This window comes from Aotus nancymaae, unplaced genomic scaffold (assembly GCF_030222135.1).
Source record: "Aotus nancymaae isolate 86718 unplaced genomic scaffold, 86718_ANA_hifiasm-v0.15.2.pri h1tg000057l, whole genome shotgun sequence".
Taxonomy (NCBI): domain Eukaryota; kingdom Metazoa; phylum Chordata; class Mammalia; order Primates; family Aotidae; genus Aotus; species Aotus nancymaae.
In genome coordinates this window covers 35,874,328-35,897,242 of record NW_026988471.1, presented here as the reverse complement: position 1 = coordinate 35,897,242, position 22,915 = coordinate 35,874,328, and the positions used below count along the sequence as shown (strand labels likewise).

Genomic DNA, 22,915 nt, shown 5'->3' with positions numbered 1-22,915 from the left:
TTTTTGTCTGGGAGTTAACAGCTTACAGGAAATGCTCAAGTTTTGTTTCATTTGAAAACTAGAATGACATTGGATGTCCCAGTTCTTTTTTGGTTTATTTCATTGTGAAAACTTCCTTTTTACCAAACTGGGAGAAAGATACACGTTTAACCAGAAGGGCAGCCAGGCAAGGGGGCAACTTTGCTCTTACATCTAGGAGGTGTTTTAGTATTGGCTTTATTGCTAAAGGGCCAATAAAAATATTTCTTCTCACCAGACCATTTTTGTTTATATACATATATATTTACATAAATATATGTGAAAATTCAAAATGCAAAAATATATGTAGTAGCTGGGTGTGGTGGCTCACACCTATAATCCCAGCACTTTGAGAGGCCGAGGCAGGTGAATCACTCTCAGGAGTTCAAGACCAGCCTAATTAATATGGTAAAACCCTGTCTCTACTAAAAATACAAAAATTAGCCAGGTGTGGTAGTGTACACCTGTAGTCCCAGCTGCTTGGGAGACTGAGAGGAGAATTGTTGAATCTGGGAAGTGGAGGTTGCAGTGAACTGCACTCCAGCCTGGATAAGAGCGAGACTCCATCTCTCAAAAAAAAAAAAAATATGTGTCTATATATATATGTGTGTGTGTGTGTGTGTGTGTGTGTGTAAAAATTGCAAAAATATATGTAATATATGTAAAAAATTCATGTAAATTTGAAGGCATTGTTTATATACACAAATGTGTATGTTTATAAACAATGCCTTAATATTTTTTTCTTTGTAGTCATCTGAATTCCTATGGGAGGGATTGTAGTCCTCCGAATTTTTACCCACACAAATCTCTCTAACCAGTATCTTCTCTTCCTCCTTTTTTCTGTCCACCTTTTTTCTAGCATTTTCCATGATTTTTCTTTGTAGTTGTTGCAAGTTTTTCTTTTTGTTCGACATAGTTTCGGAACCTTATATGTTACAATAATTAAGTATTATAAGTGCCATTATATTTATACAATTTTATAAATTAAATCATGTTCACAAAAGCTACTCCAAATCTGTCCTTTTAAAAATTTTGTCTAGCCATGAGGAGTTTTGTTGCACATTGTCCTGAGCTCCTAACTGAAGATGTGATTCGAAAATTGATGACCCCTATTGAATGTGCCATGACTATGATGTCACAGTAAGTAAGCAATTACAAGTTCATACCCTGTTTTATATATTAATAATATACTTCTTAGCCATATTTTGTGCTTTCTTCTAGAATCATCTAGGAAACATATAAAACTTTATTTTTGTAATGTAACTTTAAAAATTACAGCAATGGTGTGGATTGAAGTACAGTTATATCTTAAAGTGTTTTTGTTACAGTAAAGATCACAAAACAAGCTAAAATGAAAATGTAGTACTTATCTATGTACTTTGGCAGTACATTGATACATTGCTAAGAAAAATATTTATAAGTAAAACTTATTCTGGTGAGCCAATACCAACTATGTTTTTGATATTTTAGCATTCCATCTGTAATTAAAGCCCATGGAGCTCATCTGAAAGCTAGTGCTGCAATGGTCCGTTTAAGACTTTATGATATCTTGGCTTTGTTACCTCCCAAAACTTATGAAGGTAAATAAAAAATTTGTGGTATCTGATAAAAATTCTTCTTTACAGTTCTTCACAGTATTATAGAGTCTGACCAAGGCTGTCCCTCTGACTTACTGTGCAAAGGAAGGCCACCATTTTATTTTTCTTCATGTAGAGTAGCTGACACTTGTTGACTATTTACTGTGTTCTAAGTCTTGTTTTTAGCCCTTTGTATGTAGTAGCTCCTTTGACTCTAATGTAATTTATGAGGCCATTAGTCCAGTTTTATAGATGAAGACTCTCAGATTGAGAGAGGTAAAGAAATTTAACTTACCCAAGACTTAGAGCTAGTTAAGTGGCAGAGCTTGGATTCAAATCTAGCTAGTTTATCTTCAAAGTGTGCGCTTTTAATTAATACATTGAAATGCTTCATATAATGTAGCCAATAATTCAAGGATCTGGAGGGAGAAATCAAATATTATATAAAATATTAATAGTAAAACCATTGATTTCTTTCCAGTATAATCATGCTGAAGAATTTTGGTGTGCTCTGATTCATTATTTGCACATTATTAGGCAGTAAATAATAGATAATAATCATATCACATTTAACATATTTAAAATAAAGTATCTTTGTTTGTGTATGGTGTATGTGTTTGAGACAGGGTCTTGCTGTGTTGCAGAGGTTGTTCTCAAACCTCTTGAGCTCAAGCAGTCCTCTTGCCTCTGCCTGCTGAGTAGCTGGGACTACAAGCATGCTATGGCATGGGTCTCTCTTTCCTCTATTTGAGTTTTTTGGTCATTTTAAATAATTTTGGCTAAAAGACATAATATAATATATGAAAGGATATACCATATTATATATTAAAAAACCAGCATTTAAATGTTAATATAGATTTTACAAGAAGAGAACAGGAACTTAATTATTTTATTCCTGTTGAACATGTTGCAGCTCTTTGTGGGCAATAATTATAATTTTCATAAAAATTATTCTTTTAATCTGACCCAAAGTTCTGTTTTTTAGGATCTTTTAATGCACTTCTTAGAGAACTGGTAGCAGAATTCACTTTGACTGACAACTCAGCCAACACAACTACTTCCCTCCTCAGATCCCTCTGCCATTATGATGATAGTGTTCTTCTTGGTTCTTGGCTTCAGGAAACTGATCATAAATCAATTGAAGACCAGGTAACGAACCATACAGGGAAATGGAATACCAACTGAATCTAAAACAATGGTCCTATTACACAATGCAACTTAAAAAGAAAATAGGATATAGAAAGGTTTAATCTCCATTTAGTGTTCTTAGACACTTAAAGATGGCATCCTGGTGGTAGATAGTGAAAAAAGTTAAACAGGAAGAGTCAGAATTTGGAAAATTGTCTTTATTTAATATTCTTTGTATTTAGATACCCTGTGGTGGCTGTGATAAAGATCAGTTTTAACTGCTTTTTAGTTATTGGTATTTTGTTTTGTTTCGTTTTAGTTTGTTTTGTTTTGTGACAGGTTGGAGAGGAATGAGTTAGTAGGTTGAAGATTTAGAACTTCAGCTGGGCACAGTGGCTCATGCTTGTAATCCCAACACTTTGGGAGGCCGACGTGAGTGGATCGCCTGAGGTCCGGAGTCCGAGACCAGCCTAGCCAACATGGTGTAACCTTGTCTCTACTGAAAAACAAAAATTAGCCAGGCGTGGTGGCCTACGCTGGTAATCCCAGCTACTCGGGAGGCTGAGGCAGGGGAATCACTGGAACCTGGGAGGCAGGCTGCAGGGGGCCAAGATCGTTCCACTGCACTCCAGCCTGGGTGACAGAGCAAGACTCCATCTCAAAAAAAAAAAAAAACTTATTTTGCCCACTGAATGCATTATTTCTTGTGTACTTTTTAAAAAGAGTGATTAAAGCCCCATTTAAAATAATTGTTTGTGGGTTTAAATTCTCGCTCATATTGTTCACACAATAAGGTGGGTAGTGTACAGATGTTTTCGAATGAATAAAGCTTTTCTTAAAATTGTATAAGGTGTTATTGATGGGTTTTTTTATTTTTGAGATGGAGTTTTGCTCTTGTTACCCAGGCTGGAGTGCAATGGCACAATCTTGGCTCACCGCAACCTCCACCTGTGTTCAAGCGATTCTCCTGCCTCAGCCACCCAAGTAGCTGGGATTACAGGCATGTGCCGCCACGCCCGGCTAATTTTTTGTATTTTTAGTAGAGACGGGGTTTCACCATGTTGGCCAGGATGGTCTCGATCTCTTGACCTCGTGATCCACCCACCTCGACCTCCCAAAGTGCTGGGATTACAGGCGTGAGCCACCGCGCCGGACTCTACTGATGATTTTTTAATGACCAAATTACATTTTTGTCTGTTTTCAAATGTTCAGATCTAATCATTCTTTTTTTGTTTCCTTTTCTCCTTTTTCCTCTACTCTACTCCTCATTCTCAGTGTTTAATAAGTAGATTTCCTAAAGTAGATTTTGAATAATTTTTATTTCACTCGTTTGCAGCTCCAGCCAAACAGTGCATCTGGAAGTGGGGCTCTGGAGCATGATCCTTCCTCCATTTATTTACGGATACCTGCTGGAGAAGCAGTACCTGGTCCCCTCCCTCTTGGAGTCTCAGTCATTGATGCTTCTGTGGCTCTTTTTGGTGTAGTGTTTCCTCATGTTTCCTATAAACACCGGTTAGTATTAAGTCAATCAGGTAATTTTTGTTAAGTGTAAATTATATTAAACAGTAGATTTTCTCATCCCAGTTAACTGTGCAGTAAAGTGAGTTATCATAATACTTAAACAGTGCTCTTACAGAATTACAAACATAAGTGACACATACATGATAAAAAAAATTGCATGAAAATTCCACATAATTTGAGATTATAAGATTTGACCCTGTGTACTAACATCTGATATCCATTGTATTGTGGACTGTGTATTGCATAACAGGATTTTCATTATGTATGCTAGAATGACAACTGTTGGCAAAAAATAAATTCATTATAATGGTTCATTTGATAGAAGGTTTTGACTATATCTTTAGTTAAGGACATCAGTTTGCTAAGCCTGTTGACTTTGCTGTTGAGGAAGTAAATGGGTGAAAATTCCACTCCCTAATAACATTTGTGAGATGTTCAAGTCTAGAAACTAACATAATTGGTTCTTTTTGTAATAGAAGCATTTTGGTTTGCTATATTCTATATCCAGGGGACACTATTCCTAGCTTTGGTAGGCAGTTTGTATATTGTGATTTTCCCAAAAGGAAAACAGAAATAAATTAATACAAGACCATCACTGACAACTTAAAAGCTTTATAAAATTAAAATGCCTTAAAAATATTGTTAGATCTGGTGTGGTGCTTACACCTGCAATCCCAGTGAGCCCAGCAGTTTGAGACCAGCCTGGGCAACATAGTGAGACACTCATCTCTACAAAAATTACAAAACAAAAAATGCTGTGTTTGTATAAAAGATATCTTTAACTATGTAGGTTACTTGATTGTTTTTTAATTTGAGAAGAAAAAAAGTTTAAATATGAAACTTTACCCAAATATCTTTAAGAACGTTTGGTTGCCACATAAATGTTAAATGACATCAAAGGTGGAAGAATCTTATAAAGCATGTATTTTAATATTTTGGTTTTAAATATAAGGAAATCTATATCTAAGAGTTTTTGGTTTACCCAAATTTATACAAATAGTTATGAAAGCTATAACTTAAATCTAGGATTATCTTAATTGTATATGATCACTTTTATAGAATAAGATGAAGTATAAATAAATAAATTCTATTAAAAATGTGACACATAATCAATAACCCAAATATCCAGCAGTGGAGGGATAAGTGAATAAAGAATAGAAAGTCCATATCTGTAGAGACAATGTTTTGATATCAGAAGATGCTCATGATACAATGTTAAATTAAAAAGGTAAAATAAAAAGCAAGAAGTGATTCTACTTTGGTTTTTAACCAGCAGGCTGTACAGCTTAATATGTTTACTGCTTTTCTTAGTGCACTAAAGGTACTTACTTTTAAAAGTTTTTTAAAGTACATCAAAATGTGCACATATACATATACATCCGAATCTGTATGTCTTCATGTGAGTTTTGAAGAATGCTTTGACCTGAGACCTGTGGATTATTATAAATTGAGCTTAAATCCTTACAGCAATATCAGGGACATTTTGATTTCCAACTTCAGGTCATAATTGTCTTAGTACTAAATCCAACTTCCTTGAATTCCTTTGTTTCACATCATTTCTTTTTAGAAGAATGCTCTCTCACTTTCTTTTTATCAAAATCTTCTAAAATGGGCTGGGCATAGTGGCTCACACCTGTAATCCTAGCACTTTGGGAGGCCAAGACAAAGAGATCACCTGAGGTCAGGAGTTCAAAACCAGCCTGGCCAATGTGGTGAAATCCCACCTTTACTGAAAATACAGAATTAACTGGATGTAGTGGTGCACATGTAGTTCCAACTACTAGGGAGGCTGAGACAGGAGAATCATTTGAACCCGGGAGTTGGAGGTTACAGGAACCCGAGATCACCCCATTGCTCTCCAGCCTAGGCAACAAGAGCAAAACTCAGTCTCAAAAAAAAAAAAAAAAAAGGCCGGCGCAGTAGCTCACGCCTGTAATCCCATCACTTTGGGAGGCTGAGGTGGGTGGATCACCTGAGGTCAGGAGTTTGAGACCAGCCTGACCAACATGGAGAAACCTCATCTCTACTAAAAATACAAAATTAGCTGGGTGTGGTGGCGCATGCCTATAATCCCAGCTACTCAGGAGGCTAAGGCAAGAGAATGGCTTGAACCCGGGAGGCTGAGGTTGTGATGAGCTGAGCAATTGCACTCCAGCCTGGGCAGCTAGAGTGGAACTCCATCTCAAAAAAAAAGAGAGAGAGAAAAATCACCTAAAATGGCCATAGACTTTTTTTTTAAATAAACTGATTCTTTTTTGTTTGTATTAAATAATATAAAAACAATTCACTTCTGGTTTTTAAATTTAAAAAAATTAACCAAAGCTAAATCTTTTTTGAACTTTCCCAAAAGCATCTGAGGCTAGGACATAAGGTACAATTCTAAGAGTATTTTTAGAAAAGGAAAAAGAATTATACTACATTTAAAATTTTCTAACTTAAAAATCTTCCACAGAGATACAATTAATGATTGTTATCTGTACAGGGAACCTTGAGCATCTACTAGATGCCAGGCACTTTGTTGGACACTGCTGTTAATGTTGAAGACCACTGCAATTGTGACCTTATTTTGTTAATTGAAACTTAGTATCTAGTCTCTTGTTTTATTTAATAACCACATGTCCATATAATCATTTGGGAGAAGGAGATCTGGTTTGGACTAGCTTTAGGAATGAAATAGAAAAGAGATAGCATGGGAAATTACTTGCTAAACAATTAACTTATCTGTTTTTGAGCCATATTGGAATAAAATGTGTCACTGATGTGATTTTTTCCCTGTTGTTACAGATTACAAATGTTGGATCACTTTGCCGAATGTGTTAAACAAGCTAAAGGTGTCCGCCAGCAGGCTGTGCAGCTTAACATATTTACTGCTGTTCTTAGCGCACTAAAGGTATTTATTTTTAAAACATACTATTCTTAAAAAAGATTTTAATTAATGCATTTAATAAGCCAGACATAGCAAGATTATTACAATGTGTATATGTTTATCACTTGATAACTGTGCCTTTATATTAGCTTAATGAAATTTATTACTTGAAACTTTATATTAGGCTCAGTGTAGTTAAATAAGTGTTTTCTATTTTAGTGTTGTTAAAGTTTATGTTTCAATTTGAACTTCAGATTTTAAAAGTGCCAATAAATTCTTTCAGAACTTTCAAAGATGTTCGATGAATGAAATCTGATATTTTACTGAAGGTTAACTAAATAGAGCTGAAGCTTGATTTGTGGTTTAGTCCATAAATCCTATGAGGCAGTGTTATATAGTTGAAAGAATGTTGCATTTAGAGATTGTGTTCTAGTTAAGCTATTGTAGGTTTGTGTCCAGAGTAATTTCTTTAACCATTTGTACCCTTTGTTGAATTGTAATTTCTACAGGTATGAAGTAGAATACAGTAGTCTCTTCCTTATCCGCAGTTTTGCTTTCTGCAGTTTCAGTTACCTGTGGTCAACTATGCTTTGAAAATGTTACATGGAAAATTCCAGAAATAATTTATAAGTTTTCAATTGTGTACCATTCTGAGTAGCATGATAAAATCTTGTACTGTCCTGCTCCATCTTGCCCTGTCCTGCCTAGGATGAGAAACATCCCTTTGTCCAGTGATTCCGTGCTGTCCACCCTACCTGTCTGTTACAGTCACTTAGTAACCATCTCTCAGTTATCAGATAGGCTGCTGTGGTGTGGCAGCAGGTATATTCAGGTAACTCTTACTTTACTTACTTTACTTCATACTGGCCCCAAAGTACAGAAGTAGTGATTCTGGAAATTTGGATATGCCAAAGGGCAGCTGTGAAGTGCTTCCTATAAGTGAATAAGAAAAAGTTCTCAACTTAAGAAGGAAAGAAAAAAATTTATGCCGAAGTTACTGAGATCTACAGGAAGAACAAATCTCTCTGAAATTGTGAAGGAAAGAGGAATTTGTATTAGTTTTGCTGTCCCTTTACAAATTACAAAAATTATGGCCACAGCGTGTGATAAGTTCTTAGTTAAAATGGAGAAGGCATTAAGTTTGTGAGTGGAAGACATGAACAGAAACGAGTTCCTATTGACAGCAGTGAAGCTCCTAATCTCATGTTTTCAGGCATCCAAGTTGGGCCTTGGAATGTGTCCCCTGTGGAAAAGAGGGGACCACTGTTACAAATATTTTGCCTATCTCATAGAGCTCATGCATCATACTAGGCACTCTATCATGATGTATTTTAATATTTTTTATATTATTCAGTGCTAAGCTTACTGTATTGTTTTAAAATGGTAGCAAATATGTGTTTGCACGAGCATGTCTTAAGTTATACTTAAGACATTGATTATAGAAATACAGGTTTAGGCCATTTATATAACCATTAGTATATACCCTGTGAAGAGACCATCAACTAATTTGGACCTGTGAGTTTTTTAAAAAAGGAATGGGTGGTCATAGTTTCCCTCAGTGATTGGGAGAATAGTGAACCAACTGTAATAATACTGTACAGATTACACTTTTCTTCATAGATTTACTAATGCCTCTGTTGTACTTAACATTTTTCCCATGCAATATGACTTGGATTTGTAGTCTCAAATAAGTAAATTAAGTTCCAGGACAATAAGTACAGCTAGAACAAAGATAGTGACATTTAATATGACAAACAAACTACTTCAGCATTCGGTTACTGATTATTTTTACCTCATTTTGTTTTTAGATGTATGTTGATTATATTCTTTAAGTCTTGTCTTCTGTGAAATTTTTATGTAAACTATTCAAAGTTTCATACTCATCAAGTTTCATACCCATTCCTCTTTCCAAATATTTGCCATTGATTCTGAAATCACTTTTTGTTAAAGATTTCTGAAAAGATAGAACCAATCCATTTAATGGTTTGTGCTCTGTTTCATAACAGGTGAAATAGGCGAATGTTTCCTTAGAGTGATAAATTTCAATCAGTTAAATAATGGCTGATTTAATAATACAGTGTCCTTTATATATGTAAGCAACTTTTAAGTACTAATCTTTGAATAGAGACACTTCCTGCAATTAGGGAGTGTTTTAGGGCCAGACTATGACTATGTTATAGATCGCGTTCTGAAATCATATTTAGGAATTACCATGAATTTAACAGTTACAGATTCTAGGCATTAGTGTATACATGTGAAAATTGGCTGAAGAAAATAACGTATGAAGATGTATGTATATTTTAGAAAGATTGTAGCATATATTTTTCTTTTATTTAATATGAATTGTGAGGCCAGGTGTACCTCTAATCCCAGCACATTAGGAGGCTGAAGTAGGTGGACTGCTTTGGAGTTTGAGACCAGCCTGGGCAACATAGTAAGACCCTGGCTCTACAAAATTTTTTTAAAAATTAGCCCAGCATGGTGGCACGTGCCTGTAGTCCCAGCTACTCAAGAGGCTGAGGTGGAAGGATTGCTTGAGCCCAGGAGGTCAAGGCTATAGTGAGCAGTGATTGTGTCACTGCACTTCAGCCTGGGCAAGGGAGCAAGACCTTGAGTTAAAAAAGCAAAAAAATCATGTTGCTGTCTTTTTTTTTTAATGTAGGGCTTAGCTGAAAACAAAAGTACTTTAGGACCTGAGGAAGTTCGTAAATCTGCTCTGACACTGGTTATGGGTGCTCTTGACAACCCAAACCCCATCTTACGTTGTGCAGCTGGGGAGGCTCTTGGAAGAATGGCTCAGGTGGTTGGAGAAGCAACTTTTATTGCTAGAATGGCCCAATATAGCTTTGACAAGTAAGTGGGTTTCTTTACTAACAAGTAAGTTTCATATGTAGGCAAAGATGTCTTTTAAATAATAATTAACTGGAGTATATATTTTCCACATGGCATACAGCATGTGATAATATTTTGTGGGGATTTTTGTAATGATCTCAATTTTTAATTTAGCAGTTAATTCAACTGTAGAATCTGGGACAGTTGTAATCAATGTTAGATACTTTCTGCGTGGAGAGAGCTTCTAATCCAGCTCTTGAATGTTGCTTAATGGAATCAAGAAAAATGTTGACTTCTCTCTGTTATGTTTATTCACTGAACAGGTACTCTGAAGTCATTTTCTCTCCTCCTTGCCTTTCCTTGTCCTTCTTTATCCTTTCTGTTAAGCATCCATTTTTTGGAATAAGCCATTCTTTTTCTAACTGCTCCAAGTTTATCACCTCTTAAATTATGACTGAAACAGAATAAAGTTAAGCATCAGGTTTTAACGATTTTCTTATATGTTAATTATAAAGAGTGATCTCAGAGACCCAAATAAGTAACATTAAGATGATAAGTTGCAGTTATTAGTGACTGTCCAGTTGTTAATTAAGTACATAAGTAGAGAAATTAAACATCAAGAGTTGTCAAGAACTGATACTTACATTATGTAAATTATATCATTCTTAGCTATTATATATATTGAGTATTAAATATACCAAACTATGTCATGATCATTAACAAAAGAGGAGGAGTATGAAGTAGTGGTTGTAAAGTAGTAGATCTGAAGAAAATGTATTTTCTTCAGGTATATCTGTGAATACCTTTCCTTGTCTTGATATGTGAATGGCAGTTTGTTTGGTTATTGGATAATGCCCTATTATATGGTTTGAATCACTAAGGATAATAGGAGCAGGCAGAAGACAGTTAAAATATAACCAGACACTTAATCATCTGCAGAATGATTGCTGCTATTTTCTAACAATAGATTAGTTTTCCTCTTTCCAGATATTTGCCATTGATTATGAAATCGCTTTTTGTTAAAGATTTCTTAAAAGATAGAAACAATCTCAGTTACCCATTTAATGGTTTGTGCTCTGTTCATAACAGGTGAAATAGGAGTATGTTTCTTTAGAAAGCTCTTGAATGGTATTTATGTGTCCTTGGCCAGGTGCATTCCTTCCTCCCTGTAATCCCAGCACTTTGGGAGGCTGAGGTGGGTCGATCACTTGGGCCCAAAAATTTAGGACCAGCCTAGGCAACATGGTGAAACCCTATCTCTACAAAACAGAAATGAGCTGGGCATGGTGGCATGTAGCTGTAGTCCCAGCTTCTTGGGAGGCTGAGATGGGAGGATTGCTTGAGCCTGGGAGGTGGAGGTTGCAGTGAGCCAAGATCATGCCATTACTCTCCAGCCTGGGTGACAGAGCAAGACCTTGTCTCAAAAAAAAAAAAATTTGTATATCCTCAATATCTGTAGGATACTATATTTATTTTGTACTTTGATGAAACACAAGGACATTTCATTTATTTATACCTGTCCAATTAGTGGTTTACAAGTATTATCAGTGTTTAGCTTCATTATCTTTTTCAAATCCTTAATTATGATCTGAAATAATTATTATGAAGATTTTATTACCCATTTTTCCCATTTTATTTGAAATTGGGATTTTTCTTAAATTCCATATGAAATGTAATAATATTTGGCAGCATTTTAATTCTTTTATACTGCTATGTAAAGTAATGGTACATTTTTAAAAACTGTGTTGTCTTAGATTTGGCAGAATCTGCCTGTATTTTGGAAAAACTTCAGTCTTTTGCACCTTCATTATATTAGACTGTTTTCATCAACATCATCTCTTTTTTTTTTTTTTTTTTTGAGACAGAGTCTCCTTCTGTCACCAGGCTGGAGTGCAGTGGCACGAACTCGGCTCACTGCAACCTTCGCCTCCAGGATTCAAGCAATTCTGCCTCAGCCTCCCAAGTAGCAGGGACTACAGGCATACACCACCATATCTGGCTAATTTTTGTATTTTTTATTTTTAGTAGAGTTGGGGTTAAACCATGGTGTTCAGGCTGGTCTCAAACACTTGACCTCAAGTGATCTACCCATCTCGGCCTCCCAAAATGCTGGGATTACAGGCATGAGCCACCACACCCAGCCCTCAATATCATCTCTTGCTGATATAATATCTGACTGTGAAACACTCAAATCACTTATACCTACAGGTCTGTCATCTATATTTGCACATTGAAATCTTATGCTAACTTAGCCTTAAGAGAGAAGTTCACAGAAATTAAGACAGGAATCATTCTATAAACTGTTCTAGGTTAATAGAGAGTACCTTCAATTGCTTAAGACCAGTTCGGATAAAAATAAAAATCTTTGATAGTTGAATTTGTTTCCATTCAATTGAAAGTCGTTTTGAGACCTCTGAGAAATGTATATTCTTATATCTCAGATTATTTGTTGTGAATAGATGATTATCACTGTGAAAATTGATTCGCTTTTTAGTTCACTAAACTTACTTTTTGAGAAATGATAACACAAAGGTAACTTTCTCATCTGTATAATGTTTTAGCATTCACAGATTGCATTTATTCTTAACTTCTTTATTCCTCAAAACAGCTATTCTTTAGGAGTAATAATAATTTCACTTAGATAGAGAAATGGAGGCTTAGAGAGGTAAAGATTACTTATCCAAGGATATAACATGTTAGAAAGCCCTCAGAATGATATTGCCTCATTAATGGGAGCAACATCCCTGACCCATCCTAAAAAAACTTAAAAGCAAGCCTTGAAAAAATTAAACTGATTCTTAGTAGTAGCTTAACTGTATCCAGAATAAAACTCAGCAATATTTAAAGGAATACAATAAATGGACCAACTCAACATCATAAAATTCACAATATCCTGTATCCAATCAAAAATTACTAGACACATAAAGAAGCAGAAAGATAAGACCTCTTACTTCAGAAAACATCAATCAATAGAAAGAGGCCCAGAAATGAAAAAGATGAAATTAGCAAATAAGAATGTTAAAAGAGCTATTATAAATATGCTTTACATTTTCAAGGAAGTACAGGAAAACCTGAGCATGATATGAGAAAAGGAATTTGCAAAAACAGCCCAAAGGAAACTTCTAGAAATGTAAAGTATATGTATGAAATGAAAAGATACACTGGATGGTATTTACGGAAGATTAGACAATGAAGTAGGAAAAACAGTTCAGTCACCTATATTTGCATATTGACATCATATACCAGCTTAGAATTAAGACCGGAATTCACAGAAATTGAGAAAAGAATCATTCCAGTGATGTTGAAGACATAGAAACTCTCAAAAATGAGGCACAGAGAGAAAAAATCTGGAATTAAAAATGAACAGAGTCTCAATGACTTCTCAGACCAATGTCAAGCTGTGTAACATACATGTAGTTGAAATCTCAGCAAGTAAACTCTCATACATTGCTAGTAGAAATGCAGGATGGTACAGACACTTTGGAAGATAGTTTGATGCTTTCTTATAAATGTAAATATATGCTTCTTTTTTGACCTAGCATTTCCACTTGTAGGTATTTACCTAAGAGAAATGAAAATGTATGTTCATACAAACACTTATACTCAAACTTTTATAGTAGTTTTACTTATGAGAGCCAGAAACTGGAAAGTATCCACAGCTATCGATGATTGAATGGATAAATAGTGATATATTCATAAATGGAATATTGCTCAACTATATAAAAAGAACAAACTACTTACACAATAAATTGGATGAATCTCAAAAGCATTATTCTATGTGAAAGAATCCAGACACCAAAGACTATGTACTGTCTGATTTTATTTGTATGAAACTATATAAAAGGTAAAACTATAGTGATGGAAGACAGATCAATGATTGGCAGGATGTTGTGGGTAGGAATATGACAACAAAGGGACATAAGGGAACTTTTTGTGGTGATGAAAATGTTCTATATCTTGTGTTATCTATATGGCAGCCACTAGCCACATACGATTATTGAGCAGTTGAAATGCATCTTGCCCAAACTGATACACACTATGAGTGTGTAATACATATTGGAGTTTGAAGACTTAGTTCAAAAGAAGAATGTAAAATATCTCAGTAATTTGGTATGTTGATTACATCTTGATATTTTAATATTTTGAATATGTTGAGTCAAATAAAATTTATTGAAATTGATTTCAAGGCAGGCGGATCTTGAGACCAAAGGAGTTTGAGACCAGCCTGGACACTAAAGCAAGTCTTTATTTCTATTAGAAAAAAAAAATAAAACTTATTTCACCTATTTCCTTTTTCTCTTCTGGAGTGTGGCAACTAGAATATTTTAAATTACATATGTGGCTTCTATTAGGGACTTCAAAAAAGTTCTTGGAAAAATAGAATGGAAAGATACAAATAAAAAATGTAAACTTTTTTCTCAACATAACTCCATCAGGTTCAAGACACTTTTATAAGTGATGATGCCAGCCATTTGGTTCATCCCTAAAGAACTGAGAATCCTGGGAATTTAATCATGTTAATACAGTCTTTTTTACATTATTAACTAAAGAAAAATGAGCACCCTTTAAATGTTGTGTTTTTTTTTAACATTAGGAAACAAAAAGTTGTAAGAAGCCACATCAGGACCATTAGGTGTTTGTCTAATGACTTCCCATTGAAACTCTTGCAGAATTGCCCTTGTTTGATGAGAGGAATGAGTAGGAACATCGTCATGGTGGAGAACTCTCTAGTGAAGCTTTCTCTGGCATTTTTCCGCTAGAGCTTTGACTAACTTTCTCAGAATACTTTTATAATGAGCAGATGCTATTGTTCTTTGGCCCTCCAGGAAGTCAACAACCGAAATATGTTAAGCATTCTAAAAAAACTGTTGCCATAACCTTTGCTCTTAACTAGTCCACTTTTGCTTTGACTGAACCACTTTTACCTCTTGGTATCTATTGATTTGATTGTGCTTTGTGTCAGGTTCATACTGGTAAAGCCATGTTCCATCTCCTATTGTAGTTCTTAAAAGAAATGCTTCAGGATCTTGATCCCACTTGTTTAAAATTACCATTGAAAGCTCTGCCTTGTCTACAGCTGATTTGGGTAGAATAGTTTTGGCATACGTCAAGTGGAAAGTTTGTTCAATCGGAATTATGTAAGCTGAACCATGTTGGCTGTATGTTGTTGGCTATTATTTCTGCTGTTAATCATCATTACTCTTCAGTTGGGGCACAGATAAGATACATTATTTTCTCTCAAATTAATAGGTATGGTCTTCAACTGTAGGCTTCATCTTCAACATGGTCTCATCCCTTTTTTTGGTGGTGTTTTTTTTTTTGAGACAGAGTCTCGCTCTGTTGGAGTGCAGTGGCACAACCATGGCTCACTACAACCTCCACTTCCTGGGTAAAAGTGATTCTCCTGCCTCATGACTTACAAGGTTGTTGTTGTTATAGGGAAATAGCAAAATCAGTTCTTGAAGCATATTCTTTTTTTCAGGTTGAAATCAGCTCGAGATGTTGTATCAAGGACTGGTCATTCATTGGCTCTTGGTTGTTTGCATCGTTATGTTGGTGGAATAGGCTCGGGACAACATCTGAAGACCAGTGTCAGCATTTTATTAGCTCTAGCACAAGATGGGACATCCCCTGAAGTCCAGGTATATTATTGATTTTTTTATTGTGAAAGTGTAGAATAATCTTTTTAGGAAAATTGTTTGCTCTATAAAATAAAAATGACTCTGGTAAGTTGTTAGGACAAATGTATTAGGGTCTGTTTTTGTAATAGTACATAGCCAGATTTTGTTTATCAGCCTAGTCTTAAAGTCTGTCTTATTCTGGGAATTTCGCTCATTCTTGTACACTCCTTCAAACATATTTTCTTCTTATTATTTATTATTCTGTGTATTTGTTTCCTCTTATTTTTACCATTTTCTTAGATTTGTTAGATTGATCAAGTTTTTTTTTTTTTTAATAACCTTCCTTCTCTCTCTTCCTATAATACCCCAACCAGGTCCTGTGTCATTGGCTGAATCTTCATGTGGACCCTTTGAATATTTTGTTTTTGTTGTTTCTTTTTAGACATTGTTATACATAAGTAAATATAACTACAGTGAAGATGAAGAGTGTGTGTGAAAATATCCTACAATCTTGATTTGCTACTTCACATTGATATACCTAAAAATATTAGGAGTATACCTATGTAACAATTCAGTATCCTCAATTCAGTATACTCAAATTCTTCCTTACAACTAAAATGAAATTATATTTTATTCTAGACGTGGTCTCTTCATTCACTTGCTTTGATAGTGGATTCTAGTGGTCCGATGTATCGTGGATATGTGGAACCAACATTATCTCTAGTTCTTACCTTGCTGTTAACAGTTCCACCTTCACATACAGAAGTTCATCAGTGTTTGGGTCGATGCTTGGGTGCTATAATAACTACTGTTGGTCCCGAACTACAAGGTAAGTAAATCATCTGAAATTAAGGAACCTAGACAGATAACCACTCTCTTTAAATTTCCTGAATATCACCATCACATTACTTGAAGAATTTTGTAATAACAAGGGCTATGTGCTGACTGAATACTTGGATTTACTGAAAGCCTGGCACTTAGCTTTTTATATGTGGCATTTTATTTAATGCCTACAACAAACCTATGACATGACAATGTTTTTTGAAGTTTTGGGCAGAGAAAACATTTTAAATGAAATTTTACTTGAATTCCCATGAAAACAAAGTTAACAATGGAGTTCCTTTGACCTAAAGTGCTAACCACTTGTCTTCATGGACTTTTGCTTCATTTTTTTTTTTGAACTCTAAGGATTAGGAACATAGTTTGAAAAACCACTGTCATAGGTAAATTTTATCTAAATTTTGTTTTCTTTTTTATAGAAGAAAAAGATATTAGCTAATTTTTTATGAGGAAGTAAACTGTGAGAAGATAAGTAATTTGCCTAGTCAACTTATCATTTATGATCCTAAAGCCTGTGTTTGTACCACTTAATTCCACTGAACTAATTCTACTAATGGTTAAATTAAACTCCCAGGTCAGCAAATTATTGTAAAGATATCCTGAATATATAAACCACTTTCAGAGTTTTCCTTTTTCTCTTTTTGTCATTTATTATATATGTTTTCAGAGGGTTGAGCTTTTAACATACATTAATTCTGATAACAACCCAGAGATTGATACTATCTCCATTTTACAGATGAAATATTGAAGCTGAGAGAGGTTAAGAACTTTTACAAGGTTTTGGAAACTAGTGAGTGGAGTAAGAAGTGAAGCCCGGATCAATTTCTATTGTCCACATTCTTTTGTTGTTGTTGTTTGTTTGGGTCTGTTGTCCAGGCTGGAGTGCAGTCGCTCAGTCACTGCAACCTTCACCTCCTGGGTTCAAGTGATTCTCCTGCCTCAGCCTCCTGAGTAGCTGGGATTACAGGTGCATGCCACCACACCTGGCTAATTTTTTGTATTTTTAGTAGAGGCAGGGTTTCACCATGTTGGCCAGGCTTGTCTCCAACTCCTGACCTTGTGATCTGCCCACCTCAGCCTCCTAAAGTGCTGTGATTACAGGCATGAGCCATCACACCTGACCTTTTTTTTTAAGAAATGGAGTCTCGCTATGTTGCCCGGGCTGTTCTCAAACTCCTAGCCTCAAGCAATCCTCCCACTCCCATCTCTGCCTCCCAGAGTGCTGGGGTACAGGCGCAAGCTTCCACACTGAGCCCGTTGCCTGCATTCTTAATCCCTATGCTATGTTGCTTCCATTTTGACAGATATTTTTAAAAGAGAGAAAAAAGAAAAGGACTTAAAGAAATTGCTGGAAATTGAAAAATATGTGATTTTTTTTTTTTTTTCCAGAGAAACGGAGTATTGCCCTGTCGCCCAGGCTGGAGTGCAGTGTTGTGATCTTGGCTCACTACAACCTCCGCCTCCTGGGTTCAAGCAATTCTCCTGCCTCAGCTAACTTTCGTATTTTTAATAGAGATGGAGTTTACCATGTTGGCCAGGCTGGTCTCAAACTCCTGACCTCAGTCAGTTCATCCACCTCAGCCTCTCCAGATGCTGGTATTACAGGGAAAAATAGGTGATTTAAACACGCCTCTTTTTTAGACCCATTGTCCTCTTTGGGAAAGTGAGGATGGTTCTTCCTGTGAATGTCACAGGGATGTGAAGAGGATAAATACGTGCCTTTGATTAAGCATAGGTGTTTATCAAGTATTTTCTAAAGTGATAATGACAAAGTAATGCATATAAAACTAGAATGTAGCTCTAATGTGATTTTTATGATTTCCTTGTTTACCTATAAAGATATGCGTATAAAATTACATTATTAAAAAAATTTAAGTCACTTAAATTGTTATATAGACAATATATAATACTGTTATATAGTTCAATATAATACAGATTGAAAAATTCATCTTTCCTAATTAATTCTCTGAAAATTAACATTAATCTTATTAGGAAAACAGGATTTGAAGTTATTATACAGTGGAAGTATGATAATATTAGTTGAACAGAGAACCAAAGAATGAGAGATCATCTGGCTCTTTTAAATAAAACAGTACTGGTTTTAAAAGACAGTATAGTTTATTGGGGAATATATATATAAATCTAGCTAAATCCAGGAGAGATGCATTATTTTCCAAATGTAGTCATTTTTGAAATCATTTCTGTGGATGTTGTAGACTTTTTGTTTTCAAAACAATCTGAATGATGGGGCACAGTGGCTCACACCTGTAATCTCAGCACTTGGGGAGGCTGAGGCAGGTGGATCCCTTGAGGTCAAGAGTTTGAGACAAGCCTGGCCAACATGACAAAACCCCGTCTCTACTAAAAATACCAAAATTAACCAGGTATGGTGGCAGGCACCTGTAATCCTAGCTACATGGGAGGCTGAGGCACAAGGTTCACTTGAACCCAGGAGGTAGAGGTTACAGTGAGCCAAGATTGTGCCACTGCATTCCATCCTGGGTGAAAGATTGACACTGCATCTCAAAAAAAAAAGAAGAAGAAGAAGAATTGGATAGAAATTGGATAGAATGGTTATTTAGAAGATAATTGTTTACTAGGAATGCTTTTGGTGATACTGATAAAATAATTGTGTTTTATATTTTCTTTCATTTTGCACTAGGGAATGGAGCAACAATTTCTACAATTCGTTCGTCTTGTTTGGTGGGTTGTGCAATAACACAGGACCATTCAGATTCTCTTGTTCAGGCAGCTGCCATATCTTGCCTTCAGCAGCTTCACATGTTTGCACCACGACATGTCAATCTGTCTAGTCTTGTTCCTAGTCTTTGCGTAAGTATAGAGCTATTTCATTCATTGGTTTTTAAATTATATTTTATTTTACATTTTAAAAACTTTTTTGTTGGTACATAGTATATATATATTTCTGGGGTACTTGAGGTATTTTGATACAAGCATACAGTATATAGTAATCACATCAGAGTAAATTTATCCATCAACTCAAGCATTTATCATTTATTTGTGTTACAAATAATCCAGTTATTTAAAAATATACAATTATTATTGACTGTAGTCACCCTCTTGTGATATCAAATACTAGATCCTTGTTTTTTGAGCTTCAGTTGTCATTTTATGACTTCATTTATTCACTGGTTTTCTCTTTTAAGAAATATTTTGATGAACTGTTTATTTCTTCACTAAGAATATATCACATTTTTAGTTTTTCCCACTCAGAATTTTATTTCCTAAAGCTTAATTCCTACTTCTGAGGATCTGTTGCTATCTTTATAATTTTTTTGTTGTTTTTTTGTTTGTTTGTTTGTTTTGAGACAGAGTCTCACTCTGTCACTAGGCTGGAGTGCAGTGGCGCAATCTCGGCTCACTGCAACCTCCGCCTCCCGGTTCAAGCAATTCTCTTGCCTCAGCCTCCCGAGTAGCTGGGACTACAGATGCGTGCCACCACGCCCAGCTAATTTTTTAAATATTTTAGTAGACACGGGGTTTCACTGTGTTTGCCAGGACGGTCTCAATCTCATGACCTCATGATCCGCCCACCTCGGCCTCCCAAAGTGCTGGGATTACAGGTGTGACCCGGCACTATCTTTATAATTTTTAATTGATTCATTCATCAAATACTTATTGATAGCCTGCTATATGTCAAGAACCATGCAATGTACTGAAGATACATTTGTGGATAAGACAGCATCAAGCCTCTGTCATAGTAAAGTTTATAGTTTACAAAGGAAAATGGAAAAATATTATTTACAAATAAGTGTTATAAAAGCCTGGAGGAGAGCATAAGAGAGCATATAGCAGGAGGCCTATCATAATCCCAACATTCAGAAAAGATTTTTATTAAAAAGCAATATTTAAGGTTGGGCACAGTGGCTCACACCTGTAATCCCAGCACTTTGGGAGGCCAAGTCGGATAGATCACCTGAGGTCAGGAGTTCGAGACCAGCCTGAGCAACATGGTCCAACCCCGTCTCTACTAAAAATACAAAAATTAGCCAGGTGTGGTGGCAGGTGGCTGTAATCCCAGCCACTCAGGAGGCTGAGGCAGAAGAATCACTTGAACCTGGGAGGCAGAGGTTGCAGTGAGCTGAGATTGTGTCATTGCACTCCAACCTGGTCAAGAAGAGCAAAACTCCCTTGCAAAAAAAAAAAAGAAAAAGATATTTAAGGTGAGATATCCAAGATGGCTGATCACTAGCAGCTCGGGGTTGTAGCTCCCAGAGAAAGTGCACAGAACAAGAGGACACCACACTTTCAGACGAATTTTTGTTACCCACGGACCGGAAGATTCCCAGCAGAGGAGCCCCATGGGTCACCAGGGCAACTCTTGTGGCCAGCGTGGCGGTTTTGCCGGCGCCCCGGCACGGCGGTTCTTGGTGTAGAGTGAACGGGACTGGGTCCCCTTTTGGTCGACGTTTGGAGCTCCGGGAAGGCAGAGTCGCCCATTTACCTGATTGAAGAAGGGACTCAAGAGGGAAGCCAGACCAGAGATTCCTGGGCAGAAAAGCATCACGAATCTTAATGCCGTTGTTTTGGCCGGCGCAGTGGGTTGCTCAGATTTCGGTGCTGGGAATCAACAAGTTGGACGTCCACTCAGAGACCTAATTTGAAAGTAGGCAATTACAAAGATGACAGGTGGATGAACTCAACAATGATGGGAAGAAACCAGTGTAAAAAGGCTGAGAATACCCAAGATCAGAATGCCTCTCCTTCTACAGGGGATCACAGTTCCTCATCTACAAGAGAACAAGGCCTGATGCAGAATGAGTGCGTTCCATTAACAGATTTAGGCTTCAGAAAGTGGATAATAAGGAACTTTAGTGAGCTAAAAGAACATGTTCTAGCCCAATGTAAAGAAATTCTGGGTGCGGTGGCTCACGCCTGTAATTCCAGCACATTGGGAGGCCGAGGCAGGTGGATCACGAGGTCAAGAGATCGAGACCATCCTGGTCAACATGGTGAAACCCCGTCTCTACTGAAAATACAAAAAATTAACTGGGCATAGTGGCGCGTGCTTGTAATCCCAGCTACTCAGGAGGCTGAGGCAGGAGAATTGCCTGAGGAGGCGGAGGTTGCGGTGAGCCGAGATCGCGCCATTGCACTCCAGCCTGGGTAACAAGAGCGAAACTCCGTCTCAAAAAAAAAAAAGAAACTAAGAACCTAAAGAGAATAGACAACTTAGAGAGGAATATAAGTGAATTAATGGAACTGAAGAACACAATATGAGAACTTCACGAAGTATGCACAGGTTTTAACAGTCGAATTGATCAAGCAGAAGAAAGGATATCAGAGGTCGAAGACCAACTTAATGAAATGAAATGAGAAGACAAGATTAGAGAAGAAAGAGTAAAAAGGAATGAGCAAAGTCTCCAAGAAATATGGGACTATGTGAAAAGACCTAATTTATGATTGATAGGTATACCTGAATGTCATGAAGAGAATGAATCCAAGTTGGAAAATTTTCTTCAGGATATTATTCAGGAAAACTTTCCTAATCTAGTAAGGCAGGACAATACTCAACTTCAGCTAATCCAGAGAACACCACAAAGATATTCCTCAAGTAGAGCAACTCCAAGACACATAATCGCTAGATTCAAGAGGGTTGAAATAAAGGAGAAAATTCTAAGGGCAGCCAGAGAGAAAGGTCACGTTACCCATAAAGGGAAGCGTATCAGACTCACAGCAGACCTCTCACCAGAAACCCTACAAACTAGAAGAGAGTGGGGGTCAATATTCAATATCCTCAAAGAAAAGAATTTTCAACCCAGAATCTCATATCCTGCCAAACTAAGCTTCTTAAGCTAAGGAAAAATAAATTTTTTTGCGAACAAGCAAGCACTCAGAGATTTCATCACCACCAGGCCTGCTTTACAAGAACTTCTGAAAGAAGCACTACAAACAGAAAGGAACAACCAGCATCAGTCATCCCAAAAACTTACCAAAACGTAAAGAGTATCTCTATAATGAAGAATCAGCATCAACTAATGGGCAAAATAGTCAGCTAGCATTAAAGGACAATATTGAACTCACAAATATTAATATTAATTCTAAATTTAAATGGATTAAATGCCCCAATCAAAGACACAGACAGATAAATTGAATAAAAAGTCAAAACTCATCGGTACGCTGTATTCAGATCTATTTCACAAGCAACGACATACAAAGACTCAAAACAGGGCTGGAGGAAGATTCACCAATTAAATGGATAGCAAAAATAAAAAAAAGGAGTTGTAACTTTCGTCTCTCACAAAATAGACTTTAATAGTAACAAAGACTAAAAGAAACAAAGAAGGACATTACATAATGGTAAAAGGATCAATGCAACAACAGGAGTTAATGATTATAAATATATATGCACCCAATACAGGAGCACCCAGATACATCAGACAAGTTCTTAATGACTTATAAAGAGACCTGGACTCCCACACAATAATAGTGGGAGGTTTTGACACCACATTGTTAATATTCGACGGTTCAACGACGTAGAAAATTAATTG

General features: G+C 36.2%; 1 protein-coding gene across 8 annotated transcripts in view; it reads left to right on the top strand.

Annotated features, from left to right (window-relative positions):
• Positions 1 to 22,915, top strand: part of HEATR5B (HEAT repeat containing 5B) — a 102,604-nt gene that overhangs the window by 25,257 nt on the left and 54,432 nt on the right. For all 8 annotated transcript variants that reach the window (XM_012475519.2, XM_012475524.3, XM_012475518.2 and 5 more), the window contains exons 13-21: positions 1,059 to 1,158; positions 1,489 to 1,598; positions 2,581 to 2,744; positions 4,060 to 4,235; positions 7,029 to 7,134; positions 9,773 to 9,963; positions 15,425 to 15,584; positions 16,203 to 16,392; positions 19,066 to 19,235. In XM_012475519.2, the coding sequence (XP_012330942.2) occupies positions 1,059 to 1,158; positions 1,489 to 1,598; positions 2,581 to 2,744; positions 4,060 to 4,235; positions 7,029 to 7,134; positions 9,773 to 9,963; positions 15,425 to 15,584; positions 16,203 to 16,392; positions 19,066 to 19,235 (1,367 nt within the window). The remainder of the gene's footprint in view (positions 1 to 1,058; positions 1,159 to 1,488; positions 1,599 to 2,580; positions 2,745 to 4,059; positions 4,236 to 7,028; positions 7,135 to 9,772; positions 9,964 to 15,424; positions 15,585 to 16,202; positions 16,393 to 19,065; positions 19,236 to 22,915) is intronic.